The following is an 18,577-nucleotide window of genomic DNA, read 5'->3' on the forward strand; positions in this document are numbered from 1 at the left end:
TTATTATTAAGACAAATGAGTAAAAGTCCCCCCAGTTACGAGGTTATCTGGTAGGGTTTTTTTTTTAATCCTCTATTCATATTTCCTGTAGAAGTTCTCCAGAACAAAAGGCTTTGTGTGTCTTGTACACCTCACTGCTCACCTTTTCTGTCACTGGCTAAAAGGAAAGGATTTGTAAGCCCTTCACTGGGGGTATTCTCGTGGTTTTAGCGTAATGGCCTTTATGAATCTCTGTGGTTTTGGCTGTAATCCCTGTGTGGCCTCAAGACTACTTTGTTAGGGTCGACATGCTTTGCACAAGCACAATGCAAAGTCATGTGTTCACGCCGGAGACAAGCTGATCCAGACCACTTCTTCTCAAACAAGGGTTTCACCCAGAGCCACATTGTTGACAGTCAAACATCTGAAAGTACAAAGTCGACCAGTTAAACTAAAATATCACTGAATTTTTCATGTCTTCTCTGTCCAGATAACCAGGTCCTGCAGTTTGGAAGGCTGGTGAGCACCTCCAACACCTACGAGCCCACAGCTCCGGGAAAACCCAGGAAACCTGTGACCGTGACCACGGACCAGCCTCTGCTGTGGAGCATGGGCATCCTGAAAGCCGCACAATAACACGCTGAAGAGCTGACTGCTCTAGCGCACAGGGCCAAAATATCCTTCAAGTAGGATTCTAGTAGAATGTGTACTTTTTGATGAACTTAGCTCAGGTGAAACAAGAGATACTGACTTTATGGCTGCTGTTCATGACCAAGGACTACTTCTTATGGAATATTGATAACGATAGCACTGATAGGTTCCACAGTACTGCACTGACTTGATGCCTCTTCACCTTGAATGGTAATGCTCATTGTTTGCTTTGTCTTGCACGCTTCAGCATGTGCCTTCCACCCCAGTGGTCTTCTAGGGATATGGGAAACAAACCGAAAGCCTTTCAGTGATGACTTTTAAAACACTACTTCAGAAATGACAGAAACCAAAGTGATCGCAGAATGCTGGAAGTGGACCAGGTCAAGGAGGGAAGTCAAGCTTTGGGTTTTCAATTGTTTTATTTACACTGTGAAAAATAAATGTGGTGCACAGAATGTAAAAATTCCACCCCTTCAGTCCCCGTTGACACACATCGCCGCTCCACCTCCTCGCCCCAGATTTTGAAATTGGTGTTTCAGATCGGCCAGGATTTAACCTCCACTGGAAGAAAACCAAAAGCAGCATTTTAAGTAAAAAACAAAACCACTTCTTTATAACATCATTCCAGATTAACATGTGTTCGTACTACTGCCAGCATACTTTTGTAACAAGTACTGTTATTTACAATTCACAAAAAATAAAATCTCAAGTGCCACCATCATGATACTGTGTGTGATACTTTATCTACTTCATACAAGAACCTTTAATGCTCCTATTATGATGAAATCCCAATGTATCATGCAGAAAAAGTATCCTTGTAAAAGTATCCTCATATTTAAATGCTCAGAAATAGTCAATCACATGCAGTTAAGTCAATGATTGCTTGTTTGCCAATAATGCATCTTATATCAGAATTTGTCTACTTCTCTGAATGAAATGGCTGAGACTCAAATACAATGCTGCCACCTGGTGTTCAAACGGGGTAAGTTTTAGATGGGGGCAGCTGGACCTTTCAGTTCTAACTGTTCAATTGAGATGGAAATAAAATCTAGTTCTGATTCCACTAAATATATCAGTAAGTGCCATTTATGTTTCTTCAACTTGACTTTACAAAATGTAATATAATTATTTCCTTAAGGTATATCATATCTTGATAGACATATCTGATCAAATCCTCTACATTTAATTATTGAGAATGCATTATTGCAAACGCTCCATGTTCACTGAAGATCAACAAGGAGCTAGACCTGATTATACACCTTAAACAATGAAATGGCTCAGATAGTACTTCTGATTAGATTATCATGTCAAAAATATCTCAGAGGATCCAGATAATGCTAGAGTAAATGACAATGAAAAATATATTTACAAGCCACACAATCATTCATTCAAAGTTATCTCTGGAATCAGTGAACTACAGATTAAACCTGCTATCAGACTTCTCTTTACATGAACATACGTCATGAAATCAAGACCAAATTTACAGAGTTGAAAGATCTATCTGGAAAAAATTAGGAGCATCTAGTTTGAGCACCGTGTGTGTTCAGTTTTAGTAACTTACACGATGATGTTGTTGATGGGGATGTGGATGAGCTTAACAAAGAATCCAATGAAACCCATGATGGCAAACCCGATTGCTGTCGCCATGGCAATCTTTTGAAATTCTGAGGGAGGACAGAAAGGAGGAACATTTATTTATGTATCACCATTCAAACACATGGCAATTCACAATTTCAGAAGGACATGAAGATTTGGATGGGAACTAAAAACTGTTTCTCATCGTTTGCTTCTGATCCTGGGGATACTGAGTAAACCTCCTGTGGACGTCAGAGGTCTGGATGTCTCATATAGAGCTAATCAATTTGGGATGTATTTAAGCCCAATACCAATCAAAGCCTTACAGATCAGAATAAAGATTAATCCTTTAATACAGACAGCCAGTGAGAAAAACAAAATCGGTATTAAGAAAGAAAGGATAGGTTTAGTGACTTTTCCTTCGCTGGTAACATTTTGCTCGAGGGATGAAAATAAACGTACCTTTTCTGTCTGGCTTTGTGCATCTTTTGACGAGCCTGATTGAGTCCTTGACAAATTGCCGGCTGGGCTCGACGAACTGCATCACCTGGTCCATGATGTCTGCAGACAGAACCGGGGACAATCAGAACCGCGGAGCCTTCAAGTGCTGACGTGTAGCTTCAGACGGCTGCCTCAGCTCCGAACCAACACACAGCTCCTCTTTATCTTCAATATATCATTAAAACACACACTGGAACACTTTGTGAATCAAAACGGGTCCTTCTCGTTGATAAACTTAAAGGTAGCATAGCTAGCTAAATAAGCTAAAAAGGCACTGACGCCCAACACGAAGGAAATAAAGAAAACTGAAAGGTTTTACTTTCCCATTGAGGTTATATATTCATAAACACAATATAAAAACTACAAAAAGGATGAGTTTCACCATACCTGTGTGTTGCGTGCGATTTGTTGAGAAGAGAGCGGAGAAGTGAAGGCCACGTAGCTCAGCTGAGAGGAGGAGCAGGAGGGCTGACGTAGCCTTATCCTGCGCATGCGCGATCTCTAGTTCTACTTTGACCACACTGACACCTGGAGGCGAGGAGGCCTACTCACAACAACAACTATTACTCACATTCAATCGTCACATTCAGCTCCTTATTGTGTGAAGCAAGCATAAAGAAAACAAAAGAAGAAAAAACCCCGACATAATTACAAAATATATACATTAACAGATACATTTTCCCTAAAAAATAATTACGAAACAAGCTGTAGATTCAGGTGACAACTGCTCATTTAAAATGAGTAAATCAGCATGTATGATCACGTGCTCTTTCTCCTGTGTGTCAACCAACCTGAGAAGCACCAACATAGCAGAAAACTGTAGAAAACAGACTCCTGCAGACTCCAGCGTACCTTAGTGTCTTCAGTCAGTGGAGGCCAATGTTGTCCCATTTTATGAGTTCGATTCAGTTTATTGCTGAGGTGAACAGTCAGGTATTTGTAAAGTAAAATCCAGATATGAATCTATCTTTTTTTATTTTACATTTATTTAGAAATGGTTTGTTACAGCACTGCAAAAACAGTTTTCTCAAGGGGTTCAATCATACATTTACATGAAATAAGCAAACACTTGACTATTCAAGTTCTAAAATAGAAAATTGTCACATATGAGTCTTTTAGAACTGTACTATGAAGGTAAATTCTTACCCGAGACTTTAAGTGAGAAAAATAGCAGTGAGAATAACACTACTATGCAGTTCTAATAAAATGTGTAGTTTCCTACACTGTAGAATGAACCAAACGAATACTGGAAATACTGACATAATTTAGAAACTCTCGACAAATCGCTCACACTGTTCAGTTCTACTGTCTTATGTTGTAATTTTTTCTTTGCAACAAAGGATGCTGAACAGTGTAAAGTTTGTCATGGTTCCTGTGATTAAAATGTCAGTCTGTATATATAGTTTTCTTTTTAAAAAAGAACAGATTTTCAAATAAAAACATCAGGTGACCCTGTGTAATTGTAGGAACTAAGAAGTGTGTTTCCTCAACAAAAAGGACAAAACATGTCTGTCTTTATGTCAAGATATCATTGATTTAAGTTAGTGTCATACTTGCCAGTATTTACACAACTTGAAAAGATCCTTCACAAGCAGCATCAAATTCATCAATTTTACAAACCTCCTGTGACTCTATGTGACTTTTCACTGTTTGTCTGGAAGAAATGGGAAAAATTAATTACTTGACAAATATGGTCACATATCCAAAAATCTGGTAATTCGTTTGTTAGGTTTTGCTTTGTTATTCCATGAATTCGAAGTTTCCAAAATGTCTCAGTTTTTGCTGGTGTTTCGCAAGTAGTACTAAAAAGTACAAGAATTTCAACTTACAAAAATCAATTTTAATGACATTTTCTGGTGCAAAATTCAGTAAAATGTCCAAAAAACAAAAATATCTCCTAGTTGTTGCATGGTACAGTTTCTTGCCTGCATGTTTTTGCAAACCCACCCTGCAAAACTGTGTTAAAAAGGAAATTTTCACAATTTTTCTGGGCGTGTTGGTGGTCAACCGAATTGGAACCACTTGCAGGCCGTTTTTGGCCCACGTACCTTATTTTTGACACAGATGCTACAAACCGTAAATCACAAAGCGCTTGAATAAAATCGTTGCTTATAGAAGACTTTAGCCACTGTTCTTGTGAAATCTGCATTCCTTTGGTTGCAAATACCCCCCATGTGACTTAGATTAAGACGTACTTTTCACCAAGAATCCCAGCATTTTTCTCCCAGTCTGCTCTTCATTGTTACTTTCATTCAACGCTTTTAAATGTGCCCACAGCAGCAAACTCCACCAACACTTTTCAAACTTGTCACTTTAATGAACAGCAAGTTGTCCAAGAACCAAAAACAAAAAAACATCCAGAGCTTTGCCAGACGTCAAGGTTTTATTTTAACATTATGTCACATTGTTACATAAAATATTCCCAAACGCAGATGGTTTGCCGAAGCCTCGACAGGCTGTCACTTTGCAGCCATGATATTATTTCACCCTTATCTCATCATAATGCGCTCGATACATCGTTCTGGCCACAGCATTAAGCATCTCATATTTTCAAACCCACATTTTAACTTTTGCAGAGAGATCACAAAAGGTATTCATCAACTAAATTTGATTCTACTGTACCATGTTACACTTTACATTGCTAAATAAAAAAAAGCCAGTCAATCAGATTTTAAAAATGATTTTCTTGTGCTTGGAGATATTTAAACAGACTCACTGTTCTCTTTGAGTTAGAGCTTTAAGCACTATTCACGTCCTAATGAGTTTCATTAAGTTAGCTAAAAAAAAGGCAATAAATGTGATTCAAGCATAAAACCATCTACACAAATATTGCTATCATCAGTTAGTAAAAGTATTTTTTCTACAAAACATACTGGAAACTCAGTATTTCCTAACAAACACTTTCAGAGATTTCATTGTCATGCAGCTTTATATCACAATTTGATTGAAATATATACTTTTTTTAATCATTTATAAAGTAAAGACATTTGAAGCCACAAAGTTTCTATCGACATCTACTTTGAGCTACAAAACATGTTTTTTTTTTCTCTTTTCAGCAACAGTATAACAAATGGGATTACAAAAGTGCTTAACAGTGCTGTTTTGAAGTTGACATTTTATACAGAGCCCGGTTTTTTGGGGTTGCTTGCTATTCACTGCCAGGTGATGCCCAGCATGTTGCAGCTGACCTCCCAAAGTTTCTGGGCCAAGTCGTCGTCAGAAGCAGCTCTCGAGCACCTGGCGGGGGCACAATCACTGAACACACAAAGGGACAAAGAACGGCCATTACGTCCTGAAAGCCGCTTCCCTGCAAATGTTAAATCACGAGGCATATTGTCAACCTTTCTGTCAGTCAGCGGGTAGAAATACCGGCCAGCGTGAGGCTGGAGTTCCTGCATGAACACTTATTGACTGAAGCGTTGTGTACCTGAAGTAGCCGCCGCTCAGGCCCTCCAGGCCTTTCTCCACAGAGCAGTAGATGGTGGTCTGCGCTCCCTCCACCGTCGTCTTGGTGAAAACCCGGAAGATCTTCACCGCCACCTGAATACACTGGTGCTGGTGCCTCCACAGGTCGGACTGCACCACCCCCGGGTGCAGCGAGAAGACGCTCACGTCTGTGCCTGCAACATACACACACACACACACACACACACATACACACACTACAGTACAGACAGTACCAAAACATCACACTTTACACTCACAAAGCCATCTGATCAGGGGTGATTTAAGGTTCTTTAAGTTGTAGTGCATTTTAAAATTTGATCAGATTAAATATGTTGTTGGAAAACAGTTGACAAATTCCTACAAATGAAGATAATCCTCCAGACGAGGTTTACGAGCTGCCAGGAAACAACTCTTAAAAAAGTCTGAACAACAGATGGACGTTATTTGGACTGAAGATTCAAAATGAGATTTTAATTAAAAACCAATATACCAAAGATGAGCGTGGTGTGAAGAACAGACTGCAGTTATTTCAGATGTGTGCAGTTTATCCAGAGTCACTACCAGACATCTGAACGTGCACAACTCACTGTGCGCTCACCTTGCAGCTTTTTGGCCAGTGAACGTGCAAACAGGACATTGGCGAGCTTGCTCTGCCCGTAGGCCTTCATGGTGTCGTAGCTCCTCTCACTGTTGATGTCGTCCAGCCGGAGCCCCGTCCAGGTGTGAGCGACTGAAGCCACGACGACGATACGGGCCGGAGCTGAACGCTTGATGAGGTCCAGGAGCAGGTGGGTCAACAAGAAGTGACCTGAAAAACAGCAGAACAACAACTGAATAACATTCCTCCTCTTTCCAGCCTCACAGCTTTAACTGTAAACATGCGTCTAATATATCTTTTGATTCTGTTATTTTGCATTTCAAGGCAGTTTTAAGGCCAATAATATAAAGCATTTCTGACCAGAGTGTCTTAATTGGGAATCAAATGAATAAAAAGAAAGAATTTCCTTTTTGATCTTTTGTATTTTCTTTCAAAAAAGCATCATGTAGACCAACTTGTAAAATAACGTCAAAGTAACATACTGCTTCCTTTTTGCGAGATTTATTATCAGTTCACTCTCTTCGCTACTTCAAAAATAAATACTCGTGCCAACAAAACACTAATCCTAACTTGATGTAACAGCAAGCAGGTGAGCTGTGACTCTGGTGAGAGATTTGTACTTTGCTTTTGACAAACAGAACAGCTCAAAACATCGACAGCCACAAGAGGAAACTTGTGACATTTTCAAGCTTCAAATCAACAAAATAATCCTTGTAATTCACTTGAAGTGCACAGAGGTGGAAAAAACAATGTCCCAGGGACAATAAAGGAACAAAAAATTCAGGAGATTTTCCTTGAGCCGAACCCGAACCCTGATTCTGTGATTAATCACGATTAAAAAAAAATCTCTCTACAGTCCTACATTAATTAATCACGATTAACACTGACAGCCTTTAAGAAAAAAAAAAATCACAGTAGACTCAAACTAAATAAAAGAACATGCTGTTCTCCTCTTGAGTGACACCCGCAGTAGATTAACTCCCATAACATCCTCCTGCCGTTTGTCACTCAGACTCATTATGAGCAGTTTAAATGGAAGCCGTCATCCGCCGCAGGCCATAAAGAGAAGAGAATCACAGGAAATGTTTTCTGCTCATGACATGTGGGAATTATCATCTAGAGTTTTAGACAAATGGAAACACTGGAAACGCTCCTCCAGGTCTGTTTGACAGCTTTTGCCTTCCTCACTATTGTTTCCTTCATCCGGTTTCAAACACAGCCTAAACATTATATAAAGTCATTCTATAAGTTGAATGTGGCTGCGTGGGGAATGTGTGTGAAAATATGTGAGAATGCATGGGAACGTGTCAGTTTGCATGTGTGTGTGTGTGTGTGTGTGTGTGGGTGACGGTGTTCAAGCACACTGTCAGACTGTGCCGAAAATAACACGGAGCGAAACATCATGTGGAAGAAGCCACAGTCCAATACTGGGGGAAATATACTGACAGCATAAGAAATATTCTGCTGGATTTTCTCGAGTACAATGCTGGATGTTTTACAAGTCAGACCACTAAATCAATCAAAAACACAGTATACCTGATAAATTGATTATTGTAACAAAGCATCCAAAAATCTCTTAGCTAGGTGGTTGGTAAATGTTACACTCTTCAAGTAAAATAAAATCAAATGTGGGTGTAGAAATTAAAAGCTGGATGAGAAAAATCCAGCAAAACTTACCCAAATGATTGACTCCCAACTGCATTTCAAACCCGTCTGCAGTCTTGGAGTAGGGACACATCATGATGCCGGCGTTGTTTATCAGGATGTTCACCTGTTTCTCCTCTGGAAATAAAGTAAAACTTGTATCGAAACCATTAATTTGAATTAAAAATTGTAAAGGAACGATGTTGTAGGAATCGTCTACCTTTATTAATGAGTTCTGCAAAAGCTCTGATGGACTTGGTGTCCGACAGATCCAGTTTCCTGATGACCACGTTCTCGTTGCCCGTGTCTTCTAAAATGTCGGTGCGGGCCTCCTCCGCTCTCTCCAAGTCTCTGCAGGCCATGACGATCCGGGCACCTGCACAGGAAGGGTTAAAGGTCACAGGCTGCTGTCACGGTCCTCTCATCTTTTCAAGTCAGAGGTACAAGATCCTTCAAGTGTACCGATGATCTCGGCCTTCAGAACTGCAGAATGAAGACGTTCTACACACAAGAAGTCATTCTTTAACGCTGCTGTTTTTAATCATGAAGCTGTATTAATTTGCCTTTTCTCAGTTTGCACAAAAATGTTTTGGATAGCAGTAACATTCTCTTTTGTTAAACACCATAAAAATCACTTTTAATCATAAAAACACGTATTTCTACAGAACACTGGGATTTTTGTTTTTTTGTAATCCAAAAGAGAAACTTTGTGGAAAAGAAAAGCAGATGAAAGGATCTGGACACATTTCAGGAATAACAATTTATCACATTGTGAAATAATTGTAAAAATTCTACTAAAATAATGAAAAATGCTCTTTATTGAGAGAGTGGACTTCATTCTCTTGATGTTGTTTTTGGAATAAAACGACTCAGGCAGGCTTGTTAAAGATTCATGAGAACCACTCTAAAACTATGCAGAAATAGTCTCTATGAAATTCATTTTGCATTAATGGGAAGCTCGTTTATTTTCTTTTTAAAGCCTGCTGTTTTCATAAGGAACATGCAGTTGCAGCCTTTTGAGCTCTGGGTTCGCTCGGTGCCGAGAAGCAGGCTGGTGACCACCTGGAGGAGGAAGCGCCAGCCTGCGGCCGCTGTGTTTTTCTTCTTCTACAAGCTGCCGAGGCTCCTGTTTCTCACATGAATAAATGACAATTTTATCAGTCGTTGAATTGAGAATATGTCTTGTTTCTTTGCATCTCAAACCTCCAAGCAACGCAAAATGGGGACTGAAGCAGATTAAAGTTGTTTGACAATGACGAACCTTTCGTAGGTGCAACCCAAAAAATACTCAGATCTCCTGTGCATCCTCTCGTCTCCTATATCCAAACTTTATTTTTGCTTATTTTCAGAAACATCAAATGAGAATCGAAGCCCCTCCATCCATCACAGCTTTTTTGATCCAGTGCTCCCGAGGCGCGCTCTCAGCATCTCATTTAGCCAACCGCTCCACTCGCATGAACACAGGACCCCCTCAACTGTGTCATTCTCATCCACTCCTGACACAAATTACCATGCATTCTCCTTAATGAGCACAGAAAGGGGCTTTGAGGACACATGCACACTCGCCGTCTCCCTCGCCCGTGGCCGTGCACACCCACACAAACTGAGATGCAGGGAGACGGTCCCCCTCCCACCCCCACTCTTCTCCAGCGTCACGCGCACTTTTCCACACACTCACACGCGCGCACAAACAAAATAGCCGCTGTGCCCGTCAATTACGGAGGATGGGAGCCATTAATCTGTTGGGGCATGGCGTCTGGATCCCATCACAGCGTCTTTGTTTCTGTCCTGCTGTTCCCATGTGGGTAAACCCAATTGTTCCCACATTTCCCAGGTCGCCCCGGCTCAGTTCATTAGCAGGAAGAAGGGGAATACTGTGAGGTTAAAGATCTCCCAGCAAGGCAGTGCGCACAGTTGTGCACGGAGGGACTGTGTTAATATGCAAATAAGCACTAAATGCAGATAATAGATCAGATTCTGCAGAACCAATAATAAAACATGAACAAACATTAAACTTGACAAAATGTGAAAAAGGAACATAAATTCCAGTTTGTGAAAAATGCATGTTTAATCAAATGAATTGTTAAAAAGCTTAATATCCAGCTCCTCAAATGGCCCACTAGTCAATGCTCAGTGAGCAGAATCATCATTTATCCATCATCAGCTTAATCTCTTTACCATACGTCACATCCTAATCCAATAAAAAGCACAAAAATGGTTAACATTCAGCTCAATGCGTCATGGTAGAACGTGACACCCAGAAGAAATCTCTGTCCGTTATAAATCCTTGTAAATCTAATCATGTTGTCACTGCATTATTAGAAGATCAAATTTGATGAAAGATGATGGAATAAATTCCCTGTGAAGTCTCCAGGTGCAAGAGCCACTGTTGTGTTGTGCTAAAAACAAACAGTTTGATTTAGATCTGTGGAAAAAAAAATAAAAGGTAACACAAAATACTTACTTTCCCTTTAATTTTTGAAACACATACAAAAATGTTTATCTGCCCCACTGGGAGTTTCAAGTGCAGATCAATGAATAACTGCAAAAGAAATAGTTTGCGTGCATGTGCATGCATGTGTGTGCGTGTGTGTGTAAGAGTGCACACTGCTAGATGCACCCTCCCATCTCTCTTTGTTGCCTGTCTGGCTCAGGAGGGAGGTAGACTCTCACAATGCTCCCTCTGTCTCCTTGATGGCTCGTCTGTCTTCTCTCACTGCTATTTATCTTCCAAAACATTAAAAAAAAAAACTAATTTAATGAGCATTTTATCCGTTTAGTATGTAAATAATATAAAAGTGGTTGATACAGCTCACAAAATATAAAGCATAAATCATATTAAACCTAAGGCACTTCCAGGGTTTTAACCTGAAATCTCCTCAGTGATGCTGATGGAGGAATAGAGGAAGGCAGATGGAGACAGCCACACAGCTGGTCGGTACCTCTCCTTGCCAGGTCCCTGGCGGTTTCCTTGCCAATCCCAGTGTTGGCTCCAGTGATGATGACTGTTTTCCCATCCAGCCTCTCCTCAGATGACCAGCGGCTGCAGCACACACTCCTGAGCAACACACAAGTCAGCCCCACAATTTCAATTTCACCCAAGTTGGGCTGTTTACGTGTGGCTATTTGATGCAAAAAGAAAACAATACAATCAAATCAAATCATCAAAATATTTAACTGACTAAAAACATATGATTTTTTTTTAAATATTTAATTAGAAATTGATATATCGACGAGAGGTCGACGTACACAGCTGCATTGTTAACCAGAATCAAACCTGGTGCCACCGGTTAGTGTAATCTTCTTAAAATTTCTCACATTCCTGTCACTGATGGAGCCAGCAGACCTGATCCCTGTCGCGTGCTGCTCTGTCTTACCTGCAGGACATTCTTCCACAGGAGCAACAGATTCCCACCTCCGGCGGCCGGTGCGCGACTTCGGCAAGAGATAAACAATGCGGCTCCCTCCTCCACCTCTTCCACCTCCTCCTCCACCTCCGGCAGCACCACAGTTCATCGGTGCGTTTCGTGCCTGTCATGCGAGCCCGCCCCGCCGCGTGCCTCTCGCAGACCCCGGCTCGGCCAATCAGCGGCGAGCTGACGCATAATTGATTCACAAGTTGGAGGCTCTCCTGCCGCCTCCTGCTGTCTGAGCGCCGCTGCATGGAGGGGAGAGGGGGGCACATGCACAGGGAGGGGGGGCATCCACAGGGTGTGTTTTGTGTGAAATGGAAATTGTGAAATAAAATAAACTTGTTTTCACTTGTGCATTTAAGATCAGGTGCAAAAACATCATATCTACAATGTTTAAAAGATAACACAGCCTTAGCATCAGGATAACTCCATAGAAAAAAACAAACAAACAACAATCCTTCATTCAATTCTACTTTGCAACCGTTGCTACTCCATCATTGATCACTGTTGCCATCTGCTGTTCACTTCTGGGTTTTTCGTTGCCTTTTGTGCATTGCCTATCCCAAGTTAATGCACCAGATTGAAAAGGTTATCTTAAAAATATGAGGGAAAAAACTACTTGAGAACAAGCATTGGACACATGACTGCATGAGAACACATCTGTGTTTAAAATTAGTTGGATAAGAAATGTGACTGAATGCTTGGCATGTAATGGTGGATATTTATAGTCTTGGCATTTGGAGTCATCCTTCAGCAACGTAGGAATGAAGTGTTGAATTCGCACATAAAGGCTGAAGTTGTACCTCCATCTACATATAGAGTCTTAATGCACGAAAGTCTGTCAAACTCATTTTCCTTCATTGGCCTCATGCAGTTTAAAACGATCTCAAGTGGACCAGACCAGCAAAATCTGAACATGAAAACCAGAGAAAATGTCTTTATTCTCAAGGATACAACTAATGAATCAACTTTAACTTGATTTGTGAAATCTGGATGATCTGAAGTCCGGCAGTTCTCTCTTCAGTCTGTGTTGGCAAAGTCCTTATGTTTTTTGTGGCGGGAGGATTTCTGGAACGTCCAGCATGAATGCATTGAGAAAATTCATCTTTCGACACAAATGTTTTTACTCCTCTTACTAAAACAGTGAAAGTCCCAAGAGGCTTATATAAAGAAATCGAACCATCATCTTGTGATCCAGAATTTAACCCTTGGAGGCCCAGTTTCAGCCTGCAGGCCCCATGTTTGACAACCTGTTCTTCTACTCTATTGGCAGAGTGTTATTTTGAGTCCAAAGGTACGAATTTAGTCTTGCAAACAATAGTAATACAATTTATTTAGCTGAAGCGATTTTACTTTTTAAAATGTTTTGGTTTGGAAATGTGTAGTTTCTTGAAACAGGAAAATGAATATGTTTTCCAAGTGTGAAGTAGAAGCCTATTACATTTTTCCTATGTTTAATTTTATGAATAATTTTCTTTGGTTTGAATTACCCCCAGTTCAATTTTATCACTTCATATATATTAGAATAAAAATAGTCATAAGTCTAAGATTGCTAATAAACTCAAAGCACAAAAATAACCAGTAATTTGAAGTATCAGGAGTATTTTTTAGCAATATCTTTTAATGTCAATATCCAAACCTTCACAACTTCTCATTTAGACCATTGCAATAGTAGGATTACACGTGCATTACTACCATTTTCATCCACTTTACACAACTTTTTTCTGTCATGCGTTAACATTCAGTCACTCGGGAAGCTTCAGTGTTTCTTCTAAAAAGGCCTATTTCTGAAGGCGCGGGCAGATTTGTCTCCACTGCTCGGAGGACGGCGCCTCGAAGTTTATCTCCAGCGAATGCCGAGCAGGTGGCAGCTGACAGCCCACAGCTTCAGGGCGGTGCCATCGTCCTGGCCTGCTCTGCAGCTCTCAGCACTGGCACAGTCCCTGCAAGGAGACAAAAACAAAAGCATTTCTCGGTTGGGTTTCAGCAGTTTTCATCCTGCAGCAGCAGCAGCAGCACAGACTGACCTGTAGTATCCTCCAGTGACCATCTGGTTCTCCGGGGTGACGGTGCAGTAGATGGTGGTGTAGGCTCCTTCTGCTGGGGTCTTAATCAGGAACCCAAAGTTCTTCACCAGGTCCCCAAGAGGGCGCCAGAAGTGTCTTGTAATTTCTGTGTTCACTGCTCCAGGGTCCACAGAGTAAGCCATCACTCCTAAAACTGCAGGAGAAGGTGTGTTAAAATGTTTTCCCCCTTCTATTTCTTGGCCTTTTTCTTTAATCTTTTGTTCCACGTATAATTAAGGACAATTTATGCGGTGAGATTTTACAGTGGAGGCCGCAAATGGACTGTTTCTTAAAAACCATATTTAACAAATTATGCACAAAGCCAGAAATAACCTGTTTCCAGAAAACACACAAAAGAAGTTCATGGAAAGAGAAGGTGGCTGTATTTTTGAAAGGAGAACTGAACTTTATAGAAAAACAAAGTGTTCCAACCAAAATAAATATGCATATCAATCTGTGGGACAGATTTGGGAAAGAGTTTGGGGTTGGAGTTAAAAAGGAGGACAAACATAAATCATTTTGAAATTATGTGCAAGACGTTGAAGTGTATTCAAAAGGAAATGGAGTAATTCGTAGCTTTATTGTGAGATATAAATAAAACTATGTGTGCAAGGACGCATGCTCGTGTGTGTATGTTCCTTCTTTTTTCTTTCTTTTTTTAGCATTTCAAATTTAAATAAAGAACAGTTTGAGAAGGTAGTAATCGGGCCACAGCTTCACAGCTATATGTAGAAGGTTTGTGCCTTTTCCAAAACTGTAAAAGATTCCAGAAACAAAGATTTATTCATCCTTTAAGAAGCCTCTACAACAAACATGTTTCTCCTTGCTCTGTATTTTGGCCCTGAGCGGTTGTGGTCGAGGCATGAGACTCTCACACCGGCAAGAGATGCAGATCCATTTTTCATGCATAAGAACAGAAAAACAGACAGAAAACACTCGCATGTCTTTCCACAGGCCCCTCAAAAGGCAGCTGCACGCCTCACCTTCGGTCCTCTTGGCCAGCTCTCTGGTGAACAGGACGTTGGCCAGCTTGCTCTGCGCGTAGGCCTTGACCGGGTGGTAGTTCTTCTCCCCACCCAGGTCGTCGAACTGGATCCTGCCCAAGGCGTGAGCCGCCGAGGACAGGTTGATGACGCGAGACGGGGCCGAGTGCTTCAGCAGGTCCAAGAGCAGGAAAGTCAAGAAGAAGTGACCTGAGGAGTGACGAGAGGAGTAGAGCAAATAAAACTCATCAGGAAAACTGTCAAAACTGGGAGCAAACAGGCAATCTAAAAGCTCAAAAAATAGATAAAGATCTGGTACAATTCCAGTGCAGCATTTCTGAAATTCAGATTTCCTACCCAAGTGATTGACTCCAAACTGTGTCTCGAAGCCGTCCACTGTCTTGGAATAGGGGCAAATGGCCACCCCTGCATTGTTGATCAGATAATGAAGAGCTTTCTCAGCTGGAACACAAGATAGTGGTCAACTCCATTTCACTCCATATATTAACCATATAAACTGTATATATATGAAATGCCACCCACTGTTGTAGATATTCTCAGCAAACTGGCATATCGATTTGGTGTCGGCCAGATCCAGTTGCCTGGCGACTACTTTGGCTCCTTTCACCTCCCTCATGATGTCTTTAGCAGCGTGTTCGCCTTTCACCATGTCTCTGCACGCCAAAATCACCCGGGCACCTGGAGAGAGATTGCTTCATCTTAATGGCGAGTGTTTTCTTTCTTTCTTTCTTTTTTTTTTTTTTGCATGTCCTTGCACGTTGAGATAAGATAAGATTGTGTTGGGCTCGCTCTGAAACACTTCCGTCCGTGTCAGTTTATGTGGCTGAAAGCTCTGCTGGCTGCACTGCCCTCAGTCAGCGCTGGTATTTCTGCCTGTCAACGTCATCCATGTAATCAGATTGAACAGTTTATTGCTTGAGTCACCTCATTATATTTGTTTTTCTTGAGCGGGCCTGTTAAGAGGGAAACGTTTCCATCTATAGTAGATACTCTGAGTCACACAGCGAGAGGGAAAATGTCAGCAACAATCCGAAAAGTCATCACAACATTCATTTGTTCACTTCAGATAAGTACAGTTGTGTTTGCTTGCCTCTTGCTGCCAGGTCTTTGGCTGTTTCTTTGCCAATTCCAGTGTTGCCTCCAGTGACTATTGCTGTTTTGCCATCTAGACGAACATCCGAAGACCACTTGGGGATGAACAGAGACCTAAGAAATGTGAGATTGAAGATATAACTTCAGGGTGGATGTTGACAAAATGATTCACTTTCGATGCAGAAAAATACTTCTGCTATTAGATAAGTTTTTGCTTGAATGATGAATAAATAAATTCCATACATTCCAAATAAGAAAAATCAGTGTCTACAGCTTTTATCTGGCTAAGCAGTCGCCTTCCAGGTTATAATATAACCTATAAAAAGGGTCTTCTTACCTGATTGTTTGCATTTCTGCAGCAGAGGCTTAAAATTGGTAAATCACTGCTGAAGATTGAACGGTTCCTCCTTCCACTGATGTTAACTCCAGCCTGGGATTTAAAGATGTGTGAGTGGAAGACACCCAGCTGAGAATGAAAACATGTCTTATGTACCCTCAGGACCAAAGTAGTGCATCGGGAAGTGATTAGCCTTTTTCAGTGCCCTTTTGTGAAAATTCAGCTGTTGTGTCCAATCAATTAAAGGAGAAATCTGTCTTTACACGGAGAAGAGCAATCACATGACAAGATCAGTAACAGACTGGTGTTTGTGAATTTAATGTCAGCTTAATGTCGCTTACCAAACTGAACAAACCAAACTTTGACTTTTGAAGCACCTAAGGATATCTCAAACGTCTGTACCTTTGTGATGTACTGTGGTGTTTCAGTTCTATTTCCTGGTTATTTCTGACACAGTTATACAATTACAGTCATTCATGATGCCGTAAGAATCCAGATTTTTAATTTCATCATCACAGTAAGATTCTCCATTAGGTATAAGAGATGAAGATTTGAGCTGAACACTGCACTGTAAAGCCCAGAGTTTAGTAAATGTGGCATTTCGAGCACCACAGGATTGTGAGTGATTGATTAATATGTATTAATGCATCACATTTTAGGAAATGATCAAATATCTTTCACTGTTTGGAAAAGCAGGAACAGCATCTGCGACTTAATGACATGAAACCCATCTGAGTGGAAGTTGTTGTCCTGTGTCAGTGAAATCTAAAACCTGCCGCTGCAGCTGAGCCGGCTGTCCGTGCAGCACTGTGGACTTTCTGGTGCTTTCCACAGGTGTGCATTATCCCTTAGTATCATTTTTGAAGAGGAAAGTAACAAAATACAGATGTGCGGCTTGGGTTTTTGGGCATTACCTGAGTTTTACCCATTACTCTTTAGTTTGAATACTTTAATAAAAGAACTGTCGCCTAAATTCAGCTGTTTGGAACACTACACTTGTCATTGTATGTGGAGGTCTTTTAAATAAAATGAATTTTTACCAATTTCATTCATGCTACTTTTGGAGAGTAAAAGTTTTATTGCAGAACTGTGTGAATAGTCAATAGCAAGACTGATTTCAACTCATTAATGGATGGTTCAGTAGCACACACACACACACACAAAGAATTCCCTTATGCATGGCAGACATTCATTAAAAAAAACCCAGACACAAAAATAAAGAGAGTGGAGAAAGAGCTGATTGACTGTGCCGCTTGTGACCAGGAGGTGACGTCTTTGATCAAACACAACTGATGACACAGCGAATTCAGGCCTGCAAGACATTCCTCATCCGTGGCTTTATTTAGGAAAAATCTTTGAGGTTGTATAATTTTAGGGACAAAAAAAATATCATTGAGCGGGACTGTTTTTACTTTTTTCTTCGACCATGTTTTAGTTTTATTCCATCTCTTCTGACATGTTTCTGCTCAGGCTGTTGTTCCCATTGCTTAATGGGTAACCAGTGCCTGTTTAATCATTTCTTGGAAGTCGTGGAATATGAAATCTGAACCTCGACTGTTACTCAAGAGTGGGTTTCCCCTTCTTCATGACATCCATCCCTGTTGCGTTATTAGAGAGAAAATCGCCTGTGAAGGTAAATGGGTAGCATCTCCACACTAGCTGCAAAGAAACCACTAATTATACCCACTGCTTTCAGGGATTCTTTTGTTAAAACATGAAAATATATATATACATTATTTGAGTCTTCATTTTAGACTTTTGTTTGTCGTAACGCCATCTCACCACTAGGGGGTAGTCTACACAAACACAGTGGAGGAAGACTTCTCAAATATCTCGTCTGAAACAGACTGTTTTCTCACACATAAAAAAGGTTGAAAAAAAGAAAAAGAAAAAGAAAAGGAGCTGAAGTCATTTAAATCTACAGTCAGGTTGTGTGTTGGCCGGCCAGCCAGGCCTCATGTAAACCATGTGAAAGCCAGTCATAACTTCCTGTTTTCACAAACAACCATAAAATAAGCTGAGACAAGACGCGCAGTTACACACAGGCACACACACACACACACACATATATATAAACACACTCCTGCTGACCTAAACCAGGCCTAAATGAGCGCTGCCAGTTCCTCTCATGTGGTCTCTCTATGACGCTAGCTGGTCTGCCTGCGAGATTAGTTTCTCCTCACAGCTGCTCGCCATCCCCGGGCCTGATGAAAGGCCGCCTGTCTGTCAGCGTGGGGACAAAGACAGACGAGAGCTTGCCACATGTGCAA

At 40.9% G+C, this 18,577-nt stretch overlaps 4 protein-coding genes across 7 annotated transcripts in view; 1 reads left to right on the forward strand and 3 right to left on the reverse strand.

Annotated features, from left to right (window-relative positions):
• The window catches only part of tpk1 (thiamin pyrophosphokinase 1), a 65,062-nt gene extending 64,057 nt beyond the window's left edge, over nucleotides 1–1,005 (forward strand). For all 3 annotated transcript variants that reach the window (XM_030099599.1, XM_030099602.1, XM_030099600.1), the window contains one exon: nucleotides 470–1,005. In XM_030099599.1, the coding sequence (XP_029955459.1) occupies nucleotides 470–615 (146 nt within the window). In that variant the 3' untranslated portion in view covers nucleotides 616–1,005. The remainder of the gene's footprint in view (nucleotides 1–469) is intronic.
• Nucleotides 1,006–1,030: 25 nt separating this feature from the next.
• On the reverse strand, nucleotides 1,031–3,200 carry sec61g (SEC61 translocon subunit gamma). Of its 2 annotated transcripts, none has more exons than XM_030099604.1 (4): nucleotides 3,094–3,200; nucleotides 2,668–2,766; nucleotides 2,192–2,294; nucleotides 1,031–1,191 (listed from the first exon to the last, which is right to left on the reverse strand). In XM_030099604.1, exons 2-4 carry the CDS (start codon nucleotides 2,759–2,761, stop codon nucleotides 1,182–1,184), a joined length of 207 nt encoding a protein of 68 aa, XP_029955464.1. In that variant the 5' UTR covers nucleotides 2,762–2,766; nucleotides 3,094–3,200; the 3' UTR covers nucleotides 1,031–1,181. The 2 variants fall into 2 exon arrangements, with proteins under 2 accessions (XP_029955464.1, XP_029955465.1); XM_030099605.1 differs by having other exon boundaries at nucleotides 2,668–2,769; nucleotides 3,095–3,191.
• A 2,553-nt stretch (nucleotides 3,201–5,753) lies between these two features.
• LOC115394305 (retinol dehydrogenase 12) lies at nucleotides 5,754–11,860 on the reverse strand. The gene is made up of 7 exons (XM_030099598.1): nucleotides 11,773–11,860; nucleotides 11,338–11,453; nucleotides 8,616–8,771; nucleotides 8,429–8,533; nucleotides 6,752–6,961; nucleotides 6,134–6,326; nucleotides 5,754–5,961 (listed from the first exon to the last, which is right to left on the reverse strand). The coding sequence occupies exons 1-7, from the start codon at nucleotides 11,781–11,783 to the stop codon at nucleotides 5,859–5,861; spliced, it is 894 nt and encodes a 297-aa protein (XP_029955458.1). The 5' UTR covers nucleotides 11,784–11,860; the 3' UTR covers nucleotides 5,754–5,858.
• A 1,711-nt stretch (nucleotides 11,861–13,571) lies between these two features.
• Nucleotides 13,572–15,706, reverse strand: LOC115394308 (retinol dehydrogenase 12). The gene is made up of 5 exons (XM_030099603.1): nucleotides 15,401–15,706; nucleotides 15,215–15,319; nucleotides 14,858–15,067; nucleotides 13,836–14,028; nucleotides 13,572–13,751 (listed from the first exon to the last, which is right to left on the reverse strand). Exons 1-5 carry the CDS (start codon nucleotides 15,525–15,527, stop codon nucleotides 13,649–13,651), a joined length of 738 nt encoding a protein of 245 aa, XP_029955463.1. The 5' UTR covers nucleotides 15,528–15,706; the 3' UTR covers nucleotides 13,572–13,648.
• Between the last annotated feature and the right edge of the window lie 2,871 nt (nucleotides 15,707–18,577).

This window comes from Salarias fasciatus, chromosome 9 (assembly GCF_902148845.1).
Source record: "Salarias fasciatus chromosome 9, fSalaFa1.1, whole genome shotgun sequence".
Classification (NCBI taxonomy): Eukaryota; Metazoa; Chordata; class Actinopteri; order Blenniiformes; family Blenniidae; genus Salarias; species Salarias fasciatus.

Excerpts from the sequence above, each read along its gene's own strand:
- LOC115394308 (XM_030099603.1), bottom strand. The coding sequence starts at position 15,527 with ATGGTGAAAGGCGAACACGCTGCTAAAGACATCATGAGGGAGGTGAAA. Across the intron at positions 14,029-14,857 it reads GCTGGCCAAGAGGACCGAAG|TTTTAGGAGTGATGGCTTAC; the intron begins GTGAGGCGTGCA and ends CTTCTCCTGCAG. Across the intron at positions 13,752-13,835 it reads GTCACTGGAGGATACTACAG|GGACTGTGCCAGTGCTGAGA; the intron begins GTCAGTCTGTGC and ends GTCTCCTTGCAG.
- sec61g (XM_030099604.1), bottom strand. The coding sequence starts at position 2,761 with ATGGACCAGGTGATGCAGTTCGTCGAGCCCAGCCGGCAATTTGTCAAG. Across the intron at positions 2,295-2,667 it reads CACAAAGCCAGACAGAAAAG|AATTTCAAAAGATTGCCATG; the intron begins GTACGTTTATTT and ends GTCCTCCCTCAG.
- LOC115394305 (XM_030099598.1), bottom strand. Across the intron at positions 6,962-8,428 it reads GTTGGGAGTCAATCATTTGG|GTCACTTCTTGTTGACCCAC; the intron begins GTAAGTTTTGCT and ends GCTGTTTTTCAG. Across the intron at positions 5,962-6,133 it reads CTGAGCGGCGGCTACTTCAG|TGATTGTGCCCCCGCCAGGT; the intron begins GTACACAACGCT and ends TTGTGTGTTCAG.